The 23,382-nt window shown below is 39.6% G+C and overlaps 1 protein-coding gene across 1 annotated transcript; it reads left to right on the top strand.

The window, feature by feature from the left end:
* The first annotated feature begins 7,892 nt into the window (after positions 1-7,892).
* LOC124863569 (glial fibrillary acidic protein) lies at positions 7,893-21,522 on the top strand. The gene is made up of 9 exons (XM_047358001.1): positions 7,893-8,618; positions 15,433-15,493; positions 15,595-15,690; positions 15,785-15,946; positions 16,084-16,209; positions 16,453-16,673; positions 16,769-16,812; positions 19,752-19,834; positions 19,979-21,522. Exons 1-9 carry the CDS (start codon positions 8,104-8,106, stop codon positions 20,018-20,020), a joined length of 1,350 nt encoding a protein of 449 aa, XP_047213957.1. The 5' UTR covers positions 7,893-8,103; the 3' UTR covers positions 20,021-21,522.
* Positions 21,523-23,382: the final 1,860 nt, after the last annotated feature.

The following is a 23,382-nucleotide window of genomic DNA, read 5'->3' on the forward strand; positions in this document are numbered from 1 at the left end:
TGTGAGCAGGGCATTCTTATCTGAGCTGTGCTAACTTTGGGAATCCTTCATATTTCCTGTAAGACAACCATTGTTTTAAAGTGATATAGAAAAGATAATACCTCCCAAACATTTGGTTAATTACCATCCCTAAAATAAACAAGTGGGCTCAATAAAATCACTGGCCTTTTTGGTTTTTGTCATATTCTGTGGCATTTAGTTTTAAAATGTAAAATAAATGTAAAACCAACAGTATATAACTTGAAAAACATCTTTCCAGCTTGTGTTAGTGACTGAATTCTGTGCTCGTAATGTAATGTTGGCGTGCTGGTCTTTCTGAGCAGTACATTTGGGCCCCTCCAGCATTCCTGCTGACAGGCAGACTGGAGCTTCAGGCCTAAAGTGGCTCTCTACAGTCCTCTTTGTGGCTGTGCTCTGTTTGGACCCGCTGGTGCTGAGTCATACAGCTGGCCCGTTAGTTCCAGTTAAGCCCACAGCCTCTCAATGTCACGCCTCTAGCTTCAGCAGGACTGAAGATGTCAACCTTTATAAACAGGCTGAAATATAGAAGACTATGAAGTCAGTAGAAACACATCTCCAACATCAGAACAGTCAGAACCACTGATGAATGAAATATCCTGATATATACATGCTCATGTTCACAACGGTCCAGGAAAACAGATCCCTAAACTTCAGACAACAGAATTTTTACACAACAAAATTTACAGATCTGTATAGATCCAAAGCTTCCGATGGAAAAGGAAAAAAAACAGTTTAAGTTGACCAATAAAATTAAAAGACAGATTTGTAGTATTAGATAATGTTTCCCAACCCTGGTCCTCGGGACACTGTCCTTCATGGAATGTGTCCCTGCTCCAAAACACCTGATTCAAGCATTCAGGTTAGAGTTAACCATGATGCTCTACAGCAGGGGTCCCCAAGTTCAATCCTTTAGATGTTTCCCTTCTCCAACCGACCTGATTCAGCACGACATTCAGCTCTGCAGAGGCCTTGTAACGAGACATTCATTTGATTCAAGTGTGTTGGTGTAGGGAAGCATCTAAGAGTTGCAGGATAGTAGCTGTTGAGTAGGTATTGACCCACTGATATTAGGTCTTTTGAAGCAGGAACACATCTAAAACCAAAACTGTAGAATGAGTGGGAATGAGTAATCTGATCTTCACATTACTATAATGTCATTATTAGTTTATGTCTATTTATTAATCATTAAAGACAAATTAACTTGCCTTTTATTAGATTACAATTTAACACTTGTTAAAGCATTTAAATAGTCAGGATTTCCAAATTGTACAATGGAGAAAGTAACCCCTTCAAGCTTCAGTGTTCTGAAGAAAGATTTTATTTTTAATATCAAACAATGAAACAAAATCAAGCTACCCATCACCTCAGACGCCTGCATTCTGGTGTAAGGTGCCAGTAGTCATTTTTAGGAAATATCAATTTTGTTGAGTGTTTAAATTGCAAAAATACATGTTTATCCACTATTGTCCAATACGTAGTGCTCTGTATGGGGAACTTGATATAGTGAGTGAGTGGATGACTGCATGAATTCACGTTTGGAACAGAAATTAACACTGAAAGCATGGGAGGGCAGCGCTAGCAAAGAACAGATGAGGTTTACAAAATAGAAATATCTAACAATTGACACCAAATTAAGACTAAGCTAATAACAAAAACTTACATATAACAATTTACAATATTAGAAAAAGAGGTTAAAAAATCCACAAATCCTTAAAGGCTCTAGTTGTCCTGTTTACCCACACATGCTGATTCTGACACAAATTTGAGAATTACAGCTTACTATTGAACCAATGATTTCAGTTTGTCGTTGAAATCATTCCCTAAAATACTAATATTTTAATTATTCTGGAAAGAACCAAACAGAAAATGACAACAAAAATGAAAAATAAATAATGAGGAGACTCCTGAAAGCTTGTTCAGACAGTGAGCTCCATCTGTGCTGCTGCTTCTACATATTCCCCACAGAACATATCAAACCTCACCAATTTGGGCCATCTATTTCAATTCAATTCAATTCAAAGATACTTTATTGATCCCCGAGGGGAAATTAGAATTCCAGTAGAACCCATCCAAACATACATCATGACACAAGACAAGGGAGACGGGTCACCGAGGCTTTGCTGTCCACTCACAGGCGCTGCCCTTATTAGATGAGAAAAGAGGCCACATTAGGTAAGTAGAGGGAAAAAAAATCATATTTTCACACTTTAACCTTAGCAGGACACAGTTTGAGATTGCAAAAAAAACCTCAGCAAAAAGAAGCAACAAGTTGACAAAACAACATCATGCCGGGAGCGGTGAAGGTGGTGTGAGGGGTGCATATGTTTATCTTGAGCATGTGTGTGTGTGCAATTGAGTGTGTGCAAGTAAGTCTATGAAGTACTGTCACAGAGGCCATTGTCCTTGATGGTACAATGGAAGATTCATCAACCGGCCACAAAGTTCTGAGCAGGTCCACAGATGTCCTCAGGGAAGGGAGGGGGGCAGAGGGAGCAGAGCGTCATGTTTACATAACTTCCAGGAGAAGTTGAAGATAGCCAGCCATCAAGGCCGTGCAGGGGAGCCAGATTCAGAAAAACAATAATTATTTGGGTTAGGCTGACTCTTAATTTTCCATCAGCCTTGAGAGTCTCGCTGGTGCTTCTCAAAGACGAATCCAAACAGCCAAATTTCTGGTCTTTCTGCCGGATCCGAGCGAACAACTTTCTCCAAGATTTATCCCATTTCCCCCCTGAGTCCAGGAACCACAACCTGCCTGTGATCCTGTGTAAGGATCACATCCAGTCTGCGATTCAGCTCACGTAACATCTCAGTCTGAATGTTGATCGCCCTGAGGATCCCATCATACATGCCAGGCAGCTTCACAATTGCCAGAACAGCTGCTTATAATTCTCCGAATTTCTCGATATGCCAGGTAACCGCTGACTCCAAAAAGCAGAAATCCTGATATCAAACATCCAATTATATACACATCTTCCACATCCTCGACTGACATTATCGACAGACACACAATACTCCACTTCTGCCAGGAGTCCATCGTGTATCCAGAGAAAAACGTCCCGTCTGGGCAAGTGGGTTCTCCCGACCCCTGTCTTCTTGTCGAGAAAATTTTATCAATTGCATTGAGAGATTTGCGCTTCCTGTATCATTCTGCATGTGATGCTTCACTGCTGCTGCAGCATGCTTGCTGCTTTTCAGCCCCTCCACCACCCCAGCATCCACTTCAAGATTATGCTGAAAGATATGTTCAGGGGTCGGAGACATTCATCACTCCATGACATTTGAGCAGCAGAGATTAGAGTGATGAGGTCGGGGTCGAGACGCCAAATCCAAATTTATTCACTTCAATAAAGAAGTACATTTAAACATTTGTCTGATTGAACTATTTTCATGCAATTATAACATTGATTTAGCTTGTTATGCATATGTCCGAAAAAAGAGATCATTTCTACTAAATGTTGATGTTTTGTGATCCTGTTTTTACAGAACTATGCCGAAGCAGTGGGGACTAATTGGAATGAACCCTGTTTAGAGGTTTTATCTATATTTAATTCATTAATTCAAAAGATTTAGACACACTTTCTCATTTAAAGGTTTTCTTTATGTTTATGACTATTTACATTGTATGTAGATTCCCCCTGAAGGAATCAAACTGTGAATGAACACATATGCAGTAATGTAGCAAACGTAAAATTGTAAAATAACTTTGTTTTTATATTCCTTAAAGTAGCCGCCCTTTGCTGTGATGACTGAAATATTAACCTTTGACTCTCTCTCAATGAACCTCTGGGAAGTTCTTTCAAGACCCTTTGAAATACCATTTCAAGTTACCACCTCATGAAGCTCAGGGAAAGAACGCCAAGAGAGCAAAGCAGTAATCAGAGCAAGGGAGACTATTTGGAAGAATCTAAAATATAAAAATGTTTAGAGTTATTTTGCACTTTTTGTCTACTATATACAGGGGTTGGACAATGAAACTGAAACACCTGTCATTTTAGTGTGGGAGGTTTCATAGCTAAATTGGACCAGCCTGGTAGCCAGTCTTCATTGATTGCACATTGCACCAGTAAGAGCAGAGTGTGAAGGTTCAATTAGCAGGGTAAGAGCACAGTTTTGCTCAAAATATTGAAATGCACACAACATTATGGGTGACATACCAGAGTTCAAAAGAGGACAAATTGTTGGTGCACGTCTTGCTGGCACATCTGTGACCAAGACAGCAAGTCTTTGTGATGTATCAAGAGCCACGGTATCCAGGGTAATGTCAGCATACCACCAAGAAGGACGAACCACATCCAACAGGATTAACTGTGGACGCAAGAGGAAACTGTCTGAAAGGGATGTTCGGGTGCTAACCCAGATTGTATCCAAAAAACATAAAACCACGGCTGCCCAAATCACGGCAGAATTAAATGTGCACCTCAACTCTCCTGTTTCTACTAGAACTGTCCGTCAGGAGCTCCACAGGGTCAATATACACGGCCGGACTGCTATAGCCAAACCTTTGGTCGCTCATGCCAATGCCAAACGTCGGTTTCAATGGTGCAAGGAGCGCAAATCTTGGTCTGTGGACAATGTGAAACATGTATTGTTCTCTGATGAGTCCACCTTTACTGTTTTCCTCACATCCGGGAGAGTTACGGTGTGGAGAAGCCCCAAAGAAGCGTATCACCCAGACTGTTGCATGCCCAGAGTGAAGCATGGGGGTGGATCAGTGATGGTTTGGGCTGCCATATCATGGTATTCCCTTGGCCCAATACTTGTGCTAGACGGGCGCGTCACTGCCAAGGACTACAGAACCATTCTTGAGGACCATGTGTATCCAATGGTTCAAACATTGTATCCTGAAGGCGGTGCCGTGTATCAGGATGACAATGCACCAATACACACAGCAAGACTGGTGAAAGATTGGTTTGATGAACATGAAAGTGAAGTTGAACATCTCCCATGGCCTGCACAGTCACCAGATCTAAATATTATTGAGCCACTTTGGGGTGTTTTGGAGGAGTGAGTCAGGAAACGTTTTCCTCCACCAGTATCACGTAGTGACCTGACCACTATCCTGCAAGAAGAATGGCTTAAAATCCCTCTGACCACTGTGCAGGACTTGTATATGTCATTCCCAAGACGTATTGACGCTGTATTGGCCGTAAAAGGAGGCCCTACACCATACTAATAAATTATTGTGGTCTAAAACCAGGTGTTTCAGTTTCATTGTCCAACCCCTGTAACTCCATGTGTGTTCATTCATAGCTTTGTTGCCTTTTTGAGAATCTACAATGTAAGTAGTAGTGAGAATAAAGAGACCCATTAAGTGAGAATGTGTTTTTAAAACTTTTGACTGGTAGTGTATGTCTGGCCTTGGTATGTTGAGGAGGGTGGAGCTGAGCCAGGGTTGTTTACAGCTTGTTGGCAAGGATTCGGTTTGGTATGTGGTCATGTACATTCAGACAACCCTGAAGTTGAAGAATGACACAGAGGGTCACATTGGTTCTTTTAAGGCATAAAATGCCAGAACATGCTAACTTAATTGGTTGTAGTGTCTTCCAGGCCTGGGATTAGCTTTACTCCATCAGTATTATGTTCTGCCTTGTACCTCCATTTTGGCAGTTTGTCCTGGAGATTAGACATTCTCCCCAAAGCTAATACACCACTCTGCAGTTTGACTTGGCCCCTCCATCTTCAGGGAGGCAGGAGAAGCAACAGACAGTATGAGCACATTCAAGCTCTCCCTATTTGGATGCTTAATAATCAGGAAAAATTACCTCAGTGACCAGATCTAAGGCAACAGCGGTGATTGTCAGAAAAATCCACAGGGCCGAAACAATTAGTGTCAGCGTGATGATGCAACCATGCTATTAATCCTTCAAGATGGAGCCTTTTAAGTCAACAAATCTCTGCCAGACTTACTGTGCCATCTTGTTTAACCTCCATTAACAGAAACCAATTGGGATTCAAGACACTGTGTTGTTTTTCTTCTTGTACAGCATCAACACTCTAAGCCAGATAATAAAATCAAAGGAGACTTTATTCACTGGCTCCCAGAAACAATAGGAGTGACTTTATGACCAAAAGAAATCCTTTATGTTGTGTTTTTACTGCTTGCAGCAAAACAGCAGTCATCTGTGCTACTGTTCCAGCAAATATAACCATGCATGCTGCAGGATTTATTATTATTTTTTCAGGGAATGTCCCATATGCATGCTGAGCTGTCATTTAAGTATAATCTAGATGATCAGCTGGTTTGGTCAGCTGTTTGATTTCTGCTCTTAAATCTTTGGAAACTTATTTTTGATATTTAGACCCAATTTTACTGGTTGACTAGGTGAATTTATTTAGAAAAAAAAATAGAAATGAATGACTAATTGGAATGAGAGAAAAGTGAGAAAAGATTAATCCAATATTATAAAACGTGTTTTTCCCTGTGTGTTTATCCTGAATTTAACCAGTCAATAACTAAATGTACTTAGTGTTTTTAGCAACATATTTATTTTTCTTGTTGGCCTATAATCTTCTGTTTTTGCACTGTGGGACATGCAAAAAAGGCATTTGGTCACAATCTTATTTCTAAAATGTGCTCTGGTAAAAATAAGCCCGAAAAAAAGGTTTGGAGAAGAGCTGAGCCTCGTGGTTGTCAAGGTAGTGGGTGAAAAGGGTTTTGTAACGCAGTCTCAGTTAGTCAATCTGAAGTTCAGATTGTGTTTGCACTCCTCGAACCTTTCTTCCTTACCCTGCTCCCCCTCGTACTCGACCATGCATCAGTCTCTGGAACCAGCAGGATCTCTAATAACCTGAACTTAACGCACAAAGACCAGACACTTTCAAACCTGCTACTTACCTTCTCTGTCTGAAGCAAATGTATAGATAGTGACCAGTATTGATATTCTTACAGTGCCTTACATAAAATATTTATGCTTCTGAACTTCAAACTTCAATGTATTTGATGTGGATTTTTTGTGATAGATTCACTCAATCTTTTCTACAACAGAAAATCTGAAAAGTGATTGCATTCATGCCCCTTTAGTCAAAACTTTGCGAACAATCTTTCGATGCAATTACAGAAAGTCTTTTTGTGGTTTTCCACTACCAGCTTTGTGCAATGTTCCTTGTAAATCAGCTTAAGCTAAATGGAAAGGACGTGTGAACTCCAGTTTTCAAGTCTTGCAACAGATTCTAAATTTGGATTTATGCCTTGACTTGGACTAGGCCATTCTAACTCATTCATAAGTTTTGATAAAAACCACTCGATTGTAGTTCTGACTGTATGTTTTAGGATCTCAAGTCCTTTGTGACCTCCACAGGGCTTTCTTGACCTGTATGTAACTTCATCTGTCGTCCCATCAACTCTAACCAGCTTGCCAAGCACACTATGAACACATTTTGCTCTTTTTTGTGTTAACAGCAAAATTACTGTATTAACAACTGTTTTTTACTGTTGAAGTAAAGTATGGTATGTCACTGTGGAGTTCATGGTGTTCACAGTAAAACTACTGTATTTTCTGTTTATATAGTCTTCCTCTAGATTTACAATGCATTCTACACCTTTCCCCTTATTTATTATCTTTGTCCTGCTTATAAAACAATGTTTTTGTTTTCTGCTTCAATAGTTATGACATCTTTCCAACATCCCCCATTTTTAATCAAAGTCCTTTTTGTCTCTATGTTTTTAGGAGTGCATGTGTGGTCAGGTTAGATTTGCGGCTAGAGCCTGTCACACAAATTCCTTTTCATTCGCTTGGAGCAGAAAGAAAGAGAGTAGGACAAAAAGGGGGTGAACGTAGGAGTGAAAGAGTGAGTCAGAGGCAGACTGGAAGGCGGGAGGAAAAGGGGGAGATGATGAAGAAAAAAGCATCCAGGAGACATTTGTAGTTGAGTGGACGAGCACGGACAATCCCTGGCCACAGCCTTTTGAGTGTCATGTAGACTAGTCCCTCACTATCCCCTTTTTGTTCCATTCAATGCCTGCCACCCTCCCTCCTTGCTGCCCCACCCCGTGGCCTCTCTGCTTTGGACTTGGGGGGTGGGGGGTTGCTCCCTCTATAAAACCCCTGTTTGTGCACTGAGCGATCTTATTCCCCCAGCATGGAGAGCCAGAGAGTCCAGTCCTCGTACAGGAAACGTTTTGGGCCTCAGGGCAGCTCAGGCCCCAGAATTGGAAACCTGTCTTCCAACCGCCTCTCCTGGCATGGCACCCCCCGAACCATCACCCACTCCAGCCCCATATCCAGGATCTCCCTGGGCTCTGCCAGCACGGCCCTGCTGCTGGGAAGTCCCGGGGACCGGTTGGACTTCTCAGCCGACTCCTTGATGAAGGCACATTATAAAGAAACGCGCACAAATGAGAAGATGGAGATGATGGGCCTGAACGACCGCTTTGCCAGCTACATAGAGAAGGTGCGCTTGCTGGAGCAGCAGAACAAGATGCTGGTGGTTGAGCTAAACCAGCTCAAGGTGAAGGAGCCCAGCAGACTGGGAGACATCTACCAGGATGAGCTCAGGGAGCTTCGGAGACAGGTGGATGGCCTCACCAATGGCAAGGCTCGGCTGGAGGTCGAGAGGGACAACCTCACTGCAGATCTGGCCACACTGAAGGAGAGGTAAAACAAGGGAGGGTGGGACTCCAGAGGGAGGAGGATCATTTCAGTGTGTAGTCACACTTTGTGCCTACCCTTTGGGTTGTGTCACTTAGTTTAATGTTTTACATACTGTTACAGAAATGGTAACATAGCTGAAACTTCTGGAAATCTTCAATTAATAAAAAGGAACTGACATTGTTTTCCAATATTGTTAGTTTCAAAGTTCAGATTATACAAAGACAGAGTGCCTTGCAAAAAAATCATATCCTCATTGTTTGCACTGGAACTCATTTCAGCTAAGAATGTAAAGGGGCTTATTACAAATACTTGTCATATTTTTCAAAACATTTTTGTAAAATGTTCCATTTGCTTTCATTTTATTCTGGTCCTTCTCATAAAATCCCAGTAAAATACGATGAGGTTTGTGGTTGTAACTTCCAAAAATGTGACAGATTTAACACTTTTGAAAGGCACTGCAAATTTTTACAAATTCACAAGTGGAAAAAAACAATGGATTTTATAGATGTGGTCTCATTAATTTTGCTTAATTTTGTTCATTCTGGGCTGGTCCTGACACATTTTATCGCGTTTTCTTTTGGAAAATAAAATCACAAAGGGTAATTTTAATTAATTACGGCACAAATAAAGATTAACTCTTCGCATATGTGTATTTATTGGTTTTATTAGCAATTTGTTGGAATGCAAACTGCTATGGCCTGCTGGAGCTTTATTCCCTATATATAAACTTGATCCTGACTGAACCCGTCACCGCTTTTGAGAGACTGTGGAGGAATGAGGGGTTGCACAATGGTGGCTCCTCACAAAGGGATCCAACAGCCAGGCTGCTGTTCTCTTCTCCTCTCTTTTTATCAGTAATGTATTCAGAAACATCACCTCGCCAGGCGTATTTCATTTCTCCTAACATGCGTGGCTGGAATCAACAATTTAATTTTGCCTCGAGAAGCACTGAAAGTCTGATGGTAGGACGGTCCACTTCAGAGTTCTCCCTGCTCTCTGACTGTGCAGCTGCTCGTCCTGTGAAAGATTGCAAAGTCATCAGTGATCAGGGTCAAAGGTCTCTTTTCATGTTCCCGCTGATTTTTGTGCAACACCGTATGAAGCTGTACAGATGTGATGCAAAGTCTCAGTGTATTTTGTTCCATGTCTGTGTGCGACAGATGGATCGTGGGGTGGTCTGTCGCTGTTCAGGTCTATCTTAATATGCATTCTGTGTGTGTGTGTGTGTGTGTGTGTGTGTGTGTGTGTGTGTGTGTGTGTGTAGTCCACCCCGTGGGAAAGGCTTTTGGCTGTTAGATTAGAGTAAACGTGCAATGATGCATAAGCTGTCCATTTAGCTGAGACCTGTTGCTCCTCTGTAGCAGGAAAAAGAGCCAGATGAAAGTCTAATCAAAGTGCTTCAAATATACTTCATTCACAGGCATGAAAAATCTAATTTCACTGACAGATGAAATACATGCATTATTCACCTTATAGATTTAACACTGTAGCATTCACAACTTGATCACCAGCTAAGTCATGCTGCCACAGATTGAAGCACACCATAAGTGCTTTACTGACCTGAGCATGGTGAATTTATGAAATGATGGCACCTGACTAACTTTCTGATTAATGTGTTTAATATTTATTTGAGTTATGAAATGTACCCATAGGGTCAGCTGATCCTTTAATATGAGAAAAACCAAATGTAATGACATTAAGACGTCATGGAAAGTATCTGACCTGGTCACAGCACAGCAGAACACAGTGAATTCCACACAATTGTTCCTAATTCACATGCATTATTCAAAAGCAATGCAGATATGGTTAAGCCCAATATTATTCATTACCTTGACAGATTTAGACAGATTTTTCTTCACTCAACCAACAAGTTTTTTTCCGATTGGAAGTGAGACAAGCATTTGGCAAATGCTTTTTAAAAACATGTAAATGTCAATTTTTGGTAAATAAAATCAGTTTTTATGTACATTTTATAAAGAATTGGTATGTTTAGAATTATTTACACTATTTTCAGTAAACAGTTCCAATCAGTTGCAATCCAATTTTATGTATAAAGCCCTTTAAAAAGTCCTCAAAGGGAACAAAGTGCTGAACAGTACAAGTAGGAGTTACGCTCATAAATATAAGAATAAAAACAACAAATAAAGACAAGCAATAAAAAAGAAGCAAAAAAACATAAAATCAACAAATTAAAAGATGGAGAAAGCCATAGTAAAAAGATGAGTTTTAAGTGAAAGTATTTCCTCTGAGCTTAAACCTGGTTTTGGGTACATTCAGAATCAGCTGATTAGCAGATCTGAAAGAACAGGAAGGTATCTAAGCGTGTAGCAGCTCAGAAAGGTATGGAGGAGCACAACTATTTAAAGATTTTAAAACAATAAAACCAATTCTAAAATGGATTGGCAATTAGTGCAAGGATTTTAAGAAAGAGGTAATGTGCTCAAACTTCCGTTCAAAGCGGGCAAGGGAGCCAACGTCTAAAAGGCAGAGGCGGGAGGGTTACCGAAAACTATTACCTCAGTTTTCTTTTCATTAAAGCTTAAAACGTTTCAGGACATCTAAGCCCAGACTTCATCTAGGTAGTCAAGTAAGTGTTGAACTGATGGGGTGTCCTTTCTGCTGAGAGGCAGGCACAGGGGTTGGACAATGAAACTGAAACACCTGTCATTTTAGTGTGGGAGGTTTCATGGCTAAATTGGACCAGCCTGGTAGCCAGTCTTCATTGATTGCACATTGCACCAGTAAGAGCAGAGTGTGAAGGTTCAATTAGCAGGGTAAGAGCACAGTTTTGCTCAAAATATTGAAATACACACAACATTATGGGTGACATACCAGAGTTCAAATGAGGATAAATTGTTGGTGCACATCTTGCTGGCGCATCTGTGACCAAGACAGCAAGTCTTTGTGATGTATCAAGAGCCACGGTATCCAGGGTAATGTCAGCATACCACCAAGAAGGACGAACCACATCCAACAGGATTAACTGTGGACGCAAGAGGAAGCTGTCTGAAAGGGATGTTCGAGTGCTAACCCGGATTGTATCCAAAAAACATTAAACCACGGCTGCCCAAATCACGGCAGAATTAAATGTGCACCTCAACTCTCCTGTTTCCACCAGAACTGTCCGTCGGGAGCTCCACAGGGTCAATATATACGGTTGGGCTGCTATAACCAAACCTTTGGTCACTCGTGCCAATGCCAAACTTCGGTTTCAATGGTGCAAGGAGCACAAATCTTGGGCTGTGGACAATGTGAAACATATATTGTTCTCTGATGAGTCCACCTTTGCTGTTCAAACATTGTATCCTGAAGGTGGTGCCGTGTATCAGGATGACAATGCACCAATACACACAGCAAGACTGGTGAAAGATCGGTTTGATGAACATGAAAGTGAAGTTGAACATCTCCCATGGCCTGCACAGTCACCAGATCTAAATATTATTGAGCCACTTTGGGTGTTTTGGAGGAGCGAGTCAGGAAACATTTTCCTCCACCAGTATCACGTAGTGACCTGGCCACTATCCCGCAAGAAGAATGGCTTAAAATCCCTCTGACCACTGTGCAGGACTTGTATATGTCATTCCCAAGACGAATTGACGCTGTATTGGCTGTGGCGACTGTGGCTCAGTAGGAAGAGTAGTCGTCTTGCAATTGGAAGGTTGTGGGTTTGATTCCAGCTTCCTCCTGCTGTATGTCAATGTGCCCCTGGGCAAGGCACTTAATCTCAAGTTGCCTACCGATCTGCGTATCGGTGTATTAATGTGTGAGTGAATGTGGCTCTAGTGTAAAGCGCTTTGAGCGGTCTGTATGACTGGAAGGGCTATATAAATTCAGTCCATTTACCATAAAACCAGGTGTTTCAGTTTCATTGTCCAACCCCTGTACATTTGTATGTCATCCAGGCGCGTACTTAGACCTGGAGCCCCGGATGTTTTCTGAATAGCCCTGGACTTCTTGATAGAAGAAATTTACAAGTATTAAAAAGATGCAGCCACAAAATGGTATTGGACTTCACATTTTGATTTAAAAACAATCAGATTATGAGTTAAAAGGAGAAGACATAAAATATTTATTTGCGCACTCGTACCGAAAATGAGCAACTACGCGCACAGCCAGAGACGGACTCCATTCTGGAGAAGTCCAGAACAGCCGTTTACTCCAGGTCGACCTACCTCCTTCATTACCTGAAAGGTTACACTGAGCGGCTCAAACTGGGCTCATTTCAGAGCAACCGCGGAGCCAACCAAAGAGAGGGAGTCTGGTAGGTGTGTTCAGGAACAGACGAAGATAGCGGTAAAACCTGAATGCTGACTCGGAATGGGCTGATTGTAAGTTACAGCTAATCACTGATTCAACCAGCAAGACATGAGGTGGAGGTTCACGCTAATGAGCATCATCAGAGTCATGATGAGGGACTTTCACCTGAGCTACAGGTGAAGTTAAATGATCTGTCTGTGATAGAAAACAGTAGCAACCTTCTCTGTGAGCTTCTAGACGGATTTGCATTATAATGTGAAAATATCTGGTCCTTTACTTCAGAGCATTTAATTCTAACGTAGATGAACACATTAAAAGGTCCTTCAGATCAACACATTGATCTCATTGCAGCAGCCGGTCTGATAGTCTAGTTCTACATGTAGACAGAACCAGGTGTTGCTCAATAAACCAGGAAAATATCTCCTGGTTCCAGAAAGACGTAGAAAGAGCAAAAGTAAGCCTCCCTCTTCTCTTTCATATCTTCTGTGCTGATTCTAAACATGCAGCTCTGGCTTTAAAGATGCAGGATAATTAAGAAATACATCATAGCAAATAATCAGTAATATTATATAAACTAAACAAATTAACCAAGGATACAGTTTTACTGAGGGTGAGACATACATACCATATGTATACAGTTATTAATAACTGTAATATTAGTACTGATAAGGTCCAGGATGAGGCTCTATGCTATATTTTAAACACCACAACTTAACACCTTTTCCTCTCGAAGTGTTTAATAGTAAGAACTGCACTAATGTCTCACATGTTCAGTGCAGAACAAAAGACTGTGTTGAAAAATTCAATTCAATTCAGTTTCAAAATGTTTCTTTTATTTTTGGCAGGACAAATTTTTTCAGAAGAGGAATGAAGGGCTGAAAAGATGGCGATAAAAGAGAACAGGTTCATAAAATAACAATTTTAATAAAATGTTTAGAAAGCTCTTGGCATAATAAAATAAATGTGTTTTAGGATTTTACCATTTGACTAAGATTTAGGAAAATCAACCTTATTCCACTCTCCTTTTTTGAAATAAAAGAATAAAGACAATGGAGCCTGAGGAGTGGAACACTTTGATGAGAATGTAACGTTTAAAAAGGTTATTTATGTAGTTGACAAAAGAAGCACATTTATCTGGCCCACAGTAAACATCTCTGAGTTTAAGAAAAACTTTTGTCACCAAAAATTCAGATTACGTTCTTTTCTAAATACCTCAAAATGTGTCATTATTTGCTTCAGCAAAATGGTTTTTCATCAGGCCTAAACTCTGTTTCTCCTTGTCCTTCATTCAGCTTCTAACAAAAATTAAAAGTGAAATTATTGCAAACCTTTTTTGTTTGATTCACAATAATTTACATTCAGTCTAAAACCAGCCGAGACAGAGTACTGGTACAATATGTCCTATATTATTTTAATTTTAAATTACCTATAAATTGTCTTATTTAAATCTAAATATTTTGGATTTGGGTTAAAGCCCCCAATGTTTTGAGGCCCTAAAATGCCCCTGGTGTCATCTGCATAACAGTGAAAAAGTATACTATGCTTTCTCAGAATAGAGCCGAGGGGAAGAGGGTAGAGAGAAAATTAAAGGGGTCCTAGAATAGAGCCTCAAGGAACTGCACCTACTAGGGGGGCAGAAGAGGAAGAAGACCTACAGAGGCTGACACACAATGTACTTTCAATTAAAAAATGATTTGCCTTACAGAAATAAAACCCTTCTTTAAATTACAGGCCAACTTTTTCCATGTTTCCATTGATACTTTGATCATGGATCTTGGGTAATGAGCTCCAAGTCTTTGAGGCTGGAGGGCTCCCTCCACAGATTCTTTATCAATTTCAAGTCAGGACTCTGGCTGGGGTCATTCCAAAACAACAATAGTACTCCCAGTCAGAACAAACATGTTAGTAAGACTAAAAGATTGCTTTAAACCTAAGTTTGCCAGGGGTATAAATAATGTTGGGCTTACCTGTACAGGTTGAAGTACAGGTTAAAAAAAATCTCAATTTCCTCAAATTTAGACCCATGTTACACGTGTTTTTTAAATCATCTGCAGACATGGCAAGATGGGCAACAACTTCATAAAGGACCCGACAAAAATAGCAATTGCTTTAATTTCCAGTAACCTAACTCAAAATTTGTTACGGATTTTTGATGTTCTTTTAAAATGTTACAGTAAATGAAAAAAATTTAAGTTTAACAGTGAACAGGAGGCTTGTTGTGTTTCTTTGAATTTGTTTTTCCTTCTTCTATGTAGCTGTGTCACAAATTAAATGTGCAAATCTGTTTAAACCCTAACCATAGCCGCATTAAAAAAGGTGCTGATCGAAATGTTGTGCATGCAAAACAGAATAGGAAAATCAAATCAAAATAGTCAAATATTAATAAAACAATAATTTATTAAAAGAAACATAACTCAGTCAGATTGAAAATTTCAAATACACATTTTTAAAATGTACTTTATTGTCTCAATTAAGATGCAGTTGGTGCATTCACCTCTTTATTCTGGTCTGTACAACCCTGTTATGAATTTCAGAAAGCGTTTCTGTCTTTTTTCAACAGACTGCAAGATGAGATGGCTCTACGACAGGAAGCAGAGAACAGTTTGAATACATTCAGACAGGTAAACTTGTTTTGCTTAAATTACTAGCCTCAAATTTTAGGTTGTTCAAATTTTTTGACAGCCAAATCTTTTTCCCTCCTTCTTTCTCAATCTTTGCAAAGGATGTGGATGAGGCAGCTCTCAATCGAGTCCAGCTGGAGAGAAAGATTGAAGCCCTGCAGGACGAGATCAAATTCCTGAGGAAAATTCATGAGGAGGTGAGAATCAACATTAAAAACTAGATGAAATGAAAGATAAGAACTGTTTCGTTTTTTTCGTTTTGGTTTACATTTGTAACGTTTTTTCTTTCAGGAGCTGCGTGAGTTACAGGATCAGATTGTGGCCCAGCAGGTTCATGTTGATCTGGATGTGTCTAAACCAGACTTAACTGCTGCTCTGAGAGACATCAGAGTTCAGTATGAGAATATGGCGACTTCCAACATGCATGAAACAGAGGAGTGGTACCGATCCAAGGTTAGAAAACTTACCTGCTGTTTCTCAATAAATATTTTCTGTGCAAATACAGAATGCTTCATTGGAAAAATTTGTGTAATGTCAGAAGATTTACAGAAAACATACAGCAGTATTGGACTGTTTGATTTTCTTTCTAGTTTGCTGACCTGACAGATGCAGCCAATCGAAATGCAGAAGCACTGCGCCAAGCCAAGCAAGACGCCAACGAATATCGCCGTCAGGTCCAAGCTTTGACCTGTGACCTGGATGCTCTTCGTGGCACAGTAAGTCCTCCAGACCTCAGACAAAACTGCATGAAAAGTATCCATCATGTTCATTTCAATTTACAGAATAATGACCTTTGTGTCCTTCCTTCATCTGTTAAAATGTGGGAGTTTAAATAAGGAGAAACTATCATAAATAAATTGTTTGCGTTCTCAAAAAGTCATGCATTTACTGGATTGAAATGCAAGCACCAGGTTTCTCGAATCTGTTTAATCTGAAACCTGATATTTCTCTTCCTTAAGAATGAGTCTCTGGAACGCCAGTTTCGGGAAATGGAGGACCGCTGTGCCATGGAGACCGCTGGGTACCAGGATACGGTGAGCCGTCTGGAGGAGGAGATTCAGGCCTTGAAAGAAGAGATGGCTAGGCATCTGCAGGAGTACCAGGATCTTCTCAATGTCAAACTGGCTCTAGATATTGAGATAGCCACCTACAGGAAACTGCTGGAGGGAGAGGAGAGCAGGTGAGCTAGAACTTTGCAAACTGGTTCTGTTTGACCTTAGCAACAAATACAGTATGAAACAAAAGATTTACCTTTTTCTTTCTCTTTTCCATCAGGATCACCATTCCAGTTCAGAGCTTTGCCAACCTGCAGTTTAGAGGTCAGAATAGAGCAATAATGTTTTTTTATAATAAAATGTTTTTGTTCTTTGTGTGTTTGCTGAGAGAGTGTAATTTTCTTAAACTGCGAGAGTAAAAAGTACAAGTTCAGCTGTTCTTATTGAAACTCGCTCATTATTTATGTTTTAATGAGTCAGAGTTTCTTGTAATCTAATTTCCGAAGGATTTCTGAAGCAGGGGTTTGCCTGGGCACATAAACTTTGTGTCAAAGGCCATCCAGTTAAATAGCTTACCTAGGATAGTTTGTCTTGCCACTTCAGGTAATTTAAATAATGAAATAAGATAAAATAAAATTAAGTCAATGTTGGCTGGTTTGTTTATTTTAAATTTTTTTGCAAATCGATCATCTTTTTTACTATAATAAACTGTGTGCATATTAATTAAAACATGAAAAGACATCATTACTTAACAATAGTATTTACAAATGGACAGTTTATATTTCTCATATTCTAATTAAATAATCTAATATTCACATATATTTTCGTTGTCCGATGAGCTAACCCCTCCCTCCTACTTCCCCATGTCTAAAGGGATTGCTCAATCAGCTCTCCATCCAACGGGTCTGGACTTCCCTAAACCTGAAAGGTCTTACTAAGCAGGTTTACTGAAAGTTCTGTTTAAGCTGGTGTCAGGAATTGACTCGCCTAGCCTCTGACAGCTTTCATACAAAAGTCTCGCCCTTCTTCAACTGGAAGTCTGGACGACTGAGTAGCCTATCGCAGTCATCCACACTTTCAACAGTCACTTTTGTTCACGGCTGCTCATTCCTTAATTTTACAACTGGCTCTTGGTATATGGGCTAGGTTAATTTTAGTGGCTCAGCATGAGCCCCAAGGGCGCTGTTTTAACAAACTTGGCTAAGGCATCCTATAAAAACCTCCTAAAATATCTTAGAACCAGGCAACAAGACTTTTTTACCACAAATGAAAACCCAAAAATAAGGTAACTCAATTAATTGAATGTCCACGATTTAACTAGAATTTTCATATGCTTTCTTTAATTAGCAACGCTTATGCAGGGGTCAGTAACAGCTTCAATTCGGCAACATGTAATAATTTCAATAATAGAAATAAATCAATCAATTCAACCTGTCTTTCCCTGATGCGGAAACTAATGAGGTTGGAGAGGCTTTGAAGACGGAGGCTCATCCATGCACCTGATGGAGATGTGTCTTCTGGTATCAATGAGTGGTTTCTTGAAGGGAATACGACTTAATCTTCAGTTTTCTTCCTTTAAGTGGCAGGCACTGATGCTCCAGGCTTTGATGGTTAAACAGGATCTTTGTTGTTATGTCTCCGAAGACAGTAGTTTCCAGAGGCTGAAGAGTTGAAGGAAACCCGGAGACATAAATGAGGTTGATTCAGGACTTCCAGAAGCCTGAAACTTAGAGCAATCAGCTGTTCACCGATCAAGTTCACTTCTGTGGTCTGGATAAAAAGGCTTTAGATGAAATCAGATTCTTAATTTTGAGGCACAGTCCTTCAGGACACATGGGTTGATCCTCTTTTTAATGCAGTCGATCAGCTGGGCTGTGTCTCTGGTCCTCTGATTCATCTGTAGCGTCTCTCCGATCTTGTTCGCTGGTCTTCTGCGAGGAAACAATCAGAATCAGAATCAGAAAAGCTTTATTGCCAAGTACGTTTTTGGACATACAAGGAATTTGTTTTGGCGTAGTCGGTGCAATACAATACAAATTAAACAGTATAAACATATCTACAATATAATATAAATATATGTGCACAGTTTTAAGTGAGTGAGAGTAAATGTAGAGCAGTATAAGATGCCAGAGCGGTACAACAGTGCAGGTGATCATTGTGCAAGTATGGCAGTGCAAGTAAAGTAGGAGTCCAAGCTGAGTGTTACTGTAACAACCAACTAGTTCCTCTATTCTTGCCCATTTTATAGAGCATTTCCACCAAACTCTTTGTGCTCATTGGCCAGTGGTTGTTGCCATGGATGTCCCATTGGTCACCCATAACATAAGGTGATTTTCTGGAATTTCCCGAGTCGTGTCCATATCAGACATGGCATCATCACCTCAGTCTTGAGCTGTCTGCTGGCCTCTTCTTGACCTGCGCCCCCGCCTCAGTCATCAGCCTTGTGCTGTAAGCTGCAGCTCTCACTTCCCCAATTCCTGAACATCTGCTCTATTCCTGTCTCACTCAACGTTACACTTCCTCTTAAACAGAGGCTTTAATTCTTACATCGGTGCTGCTCAAACTTTTAGTTACAGCGTTTACTTCATTTACAGTTTAAAACCATTACTTAAACTTCATCCTTTTTATGCATACACCACACAACATTATCTCTTTCATATATTGCTGATTGAGAATTTTCAAACCTTAATAATTATCAGTTCTCAATCATATGTTTTAACTTGAAAATCAAAGATTACTTATTTCATTTAATACTTGTTTAACTTGATAATCAAAGATTACTAATTTCATTTAATACTTGTAGAAAATGGAAAATCACCATACATTATTCCTTTGGTTACATTTCTTGGTTATACATCTGCAAAAGACAAGGCAATTAATATGTGACGACACACAGGCCTCTCCAGTCTCTCAGTTCTAGAATATGAGAATATGCTTGTTTCACCCTCTTCTGCTTCAACTGTGTATTTTAATAATTATTGCATGGATTACACAAAAGGATATTTATTGTAATTTTTATGGATTTAACTGTGAGCAGTTAATGAATGTTGCATTAATTACATGGAAAGATCTCACCTTATTTTGACAATATTCTATTTAAAAAACAAGTTAAGGATGTGAAATCTAATTATTGTAAATATTCTGTATTTATTGTAAAGTTGTACTTTAGTACAAAGGGAGGGCAATATTTTTCCAGAATACAGAGAGATTTTCTTGCATCCTCCAGTGGAGCTAAAGGCCTTTTACTTCTGTTTATTGGTTAGAAACTAATTTGGATACTAAAACCCCAGAGGCCCATGTTAAGAGGAGCATCCTGGTTCGAACTGTAGAGACCAGAGATGGGGAGGTAGGAGCTTGAACACATTGCACTTCTCATGTTTTTCCTCTGGGTGGAAATGTTGAACCCTTTTCAGTTTTCCATTCATATGTATCTTGTTAGAGAAGTGCTACTTTTTGCTGTTTTTAACCATGTTTTTTTTTTTTTTTTCAGATCATTAAGGAATCAACCACTGAGCACAAAGACCTTCCCTGAATTATTAAGTCCAGTCTTCCCATTATGTCCTCAAACATGTTCTGAGGCTTCTGAATGAATTTTTCCTTTATTTTCATTTCAAACCTCAAAGCTGCCTCTATTCCTATCGGACCTTCCCCCTCATCTTTCCATTACGAACTGTTTTCTAATCAATTAACCTGCCTCATAACACATTACCAAATAATATACTTTAAGACTAAAATGTCAATTTTAAGGTTGAGGCAGTCATCCCAACCTGTAACTAATTCTAATAGTTGTACAAGTTTATTGTAGCTGACCAGATTTGTTGCATTGATTCCAGTTATCTATCATAGAAGAGGGCCTGAAATGTAGTGATTGTGTTCATGTAATATGTAGCATTGTGGAGGCTGACGTGTGGTTACGTGTATGTGAAATGTGGCGGGCAGGAGGGAATTATTGGTTTGTAAACTCAGAAATTAGATTTAGGTAAGGAATGGGAGATAGCAGCTTTTGACAGAATTATAGCTGAATCCCAGAAGTTTGCTTCTACAGTTTGTCGGGTGCTATTTTTTATTTCCTTCAGATACTTCATCCACTTCTCTTACTTAAAGTCCTGCTCATCTGAACAGTGTTTTTTTTTAACGTCTAACAAAATAAGACAGGAGCAGATTAATTCCTTTTTTTTTTTTTTGTAAAGATTTGTGCAAAGTTATGCATCCTGGAATGGTAATGAAGTTTCTGCACTTTTTCCTTAAGCAGTTTGCATTGTCTGGTGTTTGGCACTGAAGCAGAGTGACTCCTAACAGTGTTTCAGTGTGAATAATCCTAAATATCACCAGTCAAAAGGGACAGTCTCTTTTAATCAGTCAGAGGAGTTAAAAATAAACCTCCTCTTCTCTGCATCAAGCATTCATGAATGCTTCCTGATAAAGACTACAATTTTTGTCACCCCAAAGTGCCAGGACAGGCCTCCCATTTTGCAGACAAGATAAAGACGGACAGGAGTAAAATGTGTGGAAGCTAATGCAACCTTTGCCCTTGGGCGACTATACAGGTGTTTCTGCTCACAAATCGATAGCCAGTTTTTGTAGTGTTAGCCAGATAGTGGCTGCTGATGCAGAGCCAGAGCAGAGCAGCAGAGCTCTGGCTCTAATTTGTTTTTAGTTTTAGTTTTGAAGGAGATGATGTTGGAGTTAGAAAGATAGAGGCACATCAGAGCTCAAACAGTCATCCAGTCCCTGGTTTTTGTTAGAAAACTCTGACTGAAACATGCTGACAGGCGCTGCCACTAACGAGAATGAAGAGCCAGGTCTGTCCATGCTTGTCACCAAGGACACCTTTTGATTCATGCCTCCAACTTTGTAGCCTCCCTAACTTCCAGCATTGTTGCCTTTTCTTTCTAACACACTTTGATGAATTGTCTGTCCTTAGTTTTGTTTTTCAATTGTTGTTTCTATTATTTTTTTAGGATATGTTTGCAGATGTGACAATAAATTTAGTTCTGCCCAATTTTAACAATAAAAGATTTTCTTTTCTTGAAATGTTGCACCTATTTTTGTATTTAAATAATTTATTCTGACAGCTAGCTTCTGTGTTTTTAGATTTTTCGTATCGGGGCGGCAGACAGCAGCGGAAAGACGGCACTTGAAACTGATTGCATCTGCCCTTCAGGCTTCAGTGCTGAGCAGACGGGTTTACTTATAACAGACGCCTGTGTGCATCTGCAGCTTTTTGCAGATGAACACAAACATCTGAAATGAAGTGACTTAATTTGATAGGCAAAAAAAATTTAACTTCCTGTTTTCACAGATCTTTCTGGCTAGTTTAGGTGGTAAAGGTATGATAATAATGTGAATGTATGGAGTTTCTACTCAGGACTGGAAATTTATGGAAAAAGCAAATAGACTATGGAGAAATATTTGTAATTCCTTCAATTGTAATTTTACTTCCTGACCCGGTGTCTAAAAATTGTTTCCATCCGTCCGTCTATCTTCCTCCTTACAGTCTGTGCTGTTTGCATTTTTCCATGTAAATCCTGCCTCTTGTAGAAACACCCAAGAGGTTTTCTGCTTATAATTTAAAGAATGATTAAAAAGGACTGAAAATAATGAACTTTTGACATAAAAGTATGCAAAAATTTGTAATGCAGAGAAGATTTTACAAGCTGAATTCCTTCTTTTTCCATATACCGAGCACTTAGAAATTTTACCGTAAAGTAGGTTGTTTAAGTGGACCCAGGTGGTAATGTTAATGTTGTCATTTAGTGGTAAATTTAAAAAAAACACTGCAAAATGCTGAAGACATTTTGGAGTCAAGGGAAATTAAGCCACGGCTAATATTGTTTATTCATCTTCAGTATTCATCTCATCTAAACTTTTACAGGAGAAAAAAAACTCATTATAGATCAGCTTTAAAGATATGATGACAAATAATACCAAGAACAAAATTCATAAAGGGGATGTGCAACATAAAAGCTTTACTGCCCACTTAGTTTTTTTTTTCTTTTTCTTTGAAGCTTGCAGATTTTCTTGCAATTGCTCTAAAGAGATCTATTAGAACGGTTCTCTATTTTTTGGGAATTATTACTACATAATTGTTTGTCAAAATGTGCAATCTTCTGCATTTTTAGCAAAATTGCTAAATACAAAAAAAGAGGAATAATTTAAGAGCAGAGCTGTAGACAGTTGGAAATTTTCAATGTTTGATGATATGGGTGAGTCCCTACTACTCTACCATCCCTAAATATAACCAAGCACACACTCACTCCTGTGATGAACACTATTCTGAAAAATACATATTATTATATACCTTATTGGAAACAAGTAGCGCCCGCTGAGGACATGCCCCCCTGGACAGAAAACCATATCACTAATGTAAGCTGGTGGCTGTAAATTGATTAAAATGGAGTAATGATACAATTTCAATCTGGGAGACTCACCCACTCCTCCAGCTTCATCCAATGGCTTCTCCGTGCGTCTCCTTGCCAACCAATCAGCTTCAAGTCTGCAGTAATCCTCGGCCAATGATCCTTCAAAGCTCCGCATTTAAAATCTCCCATTCATGGATCTCCCAGCTGTCAGCCGAGCTTAGACCCTCCTCCACCCCATCGCCTCCATCGGATTCTCAGTTCCATTACCATCGGGCCTCCTCTCCATCACCAGTACCAGATCCGGGGGAAGACAATTCTAATTCTAATTCTAAGACGTTCATCAAGTTCATGCATTCTCAGCATTCATGTCTTCCTCTGGGGTCTGAGCACCAAACAAAGAAACATCCATCGTGTAACTTCTCTAATCGCATTTGTGTTTCTTATTGTGAGTCTCTACAGGATTTAAATACCTTTTAGTCGTAGTTTCAGTGTCTCTAACAATGTTCTTGGACAGACAGACGCAACTCATTGG

This window comes from Girardinichthys multiradiatus, chromosome X (assembly GCF_021462225.1).
Source record: "Girardinichthys multiradiatus isolate DD_20200921_A chromosome X, DD_fGirMul_XY1, whole genome shotgun sequence".
Classification (NCBI taxonomy): domain Eukaryota; kingdom Metazoa; phylum Chordata; class Actinopteri; order Cyprinodontiformes; family Goodeidae; genus Girardinichthys; species Girardinichthys multiradiatus.

What these genes read in the sequence shown, in the direction of transcription:
- LOC124863569 (XM_047358001.1), top strand. Translation starts at nt 8,104, where the DNA reads ATGGAGAGCCAGAGAGTCCAGTCCTCGTACAGGAAACGTTTTGGGCCT. An exon ending in GTTTGAATACATTCAGACAG is followed by an intron (nt 15,494 to 15,594) that starts GTAAACTTGTTT and finishes ATCTTTGCAAAG; the next exon opens with GATGTGGATGAGGCAGCTCT. An exon ending in TGAGGAAAATTCATGAGGAG is followed by an intron (nt 15,691 to 15,784) that starts GTGAGAATCAAC and finishes TTTTTCTTTCAG; the next exon opens with GAGCTGCGTGAGTTACAGGA.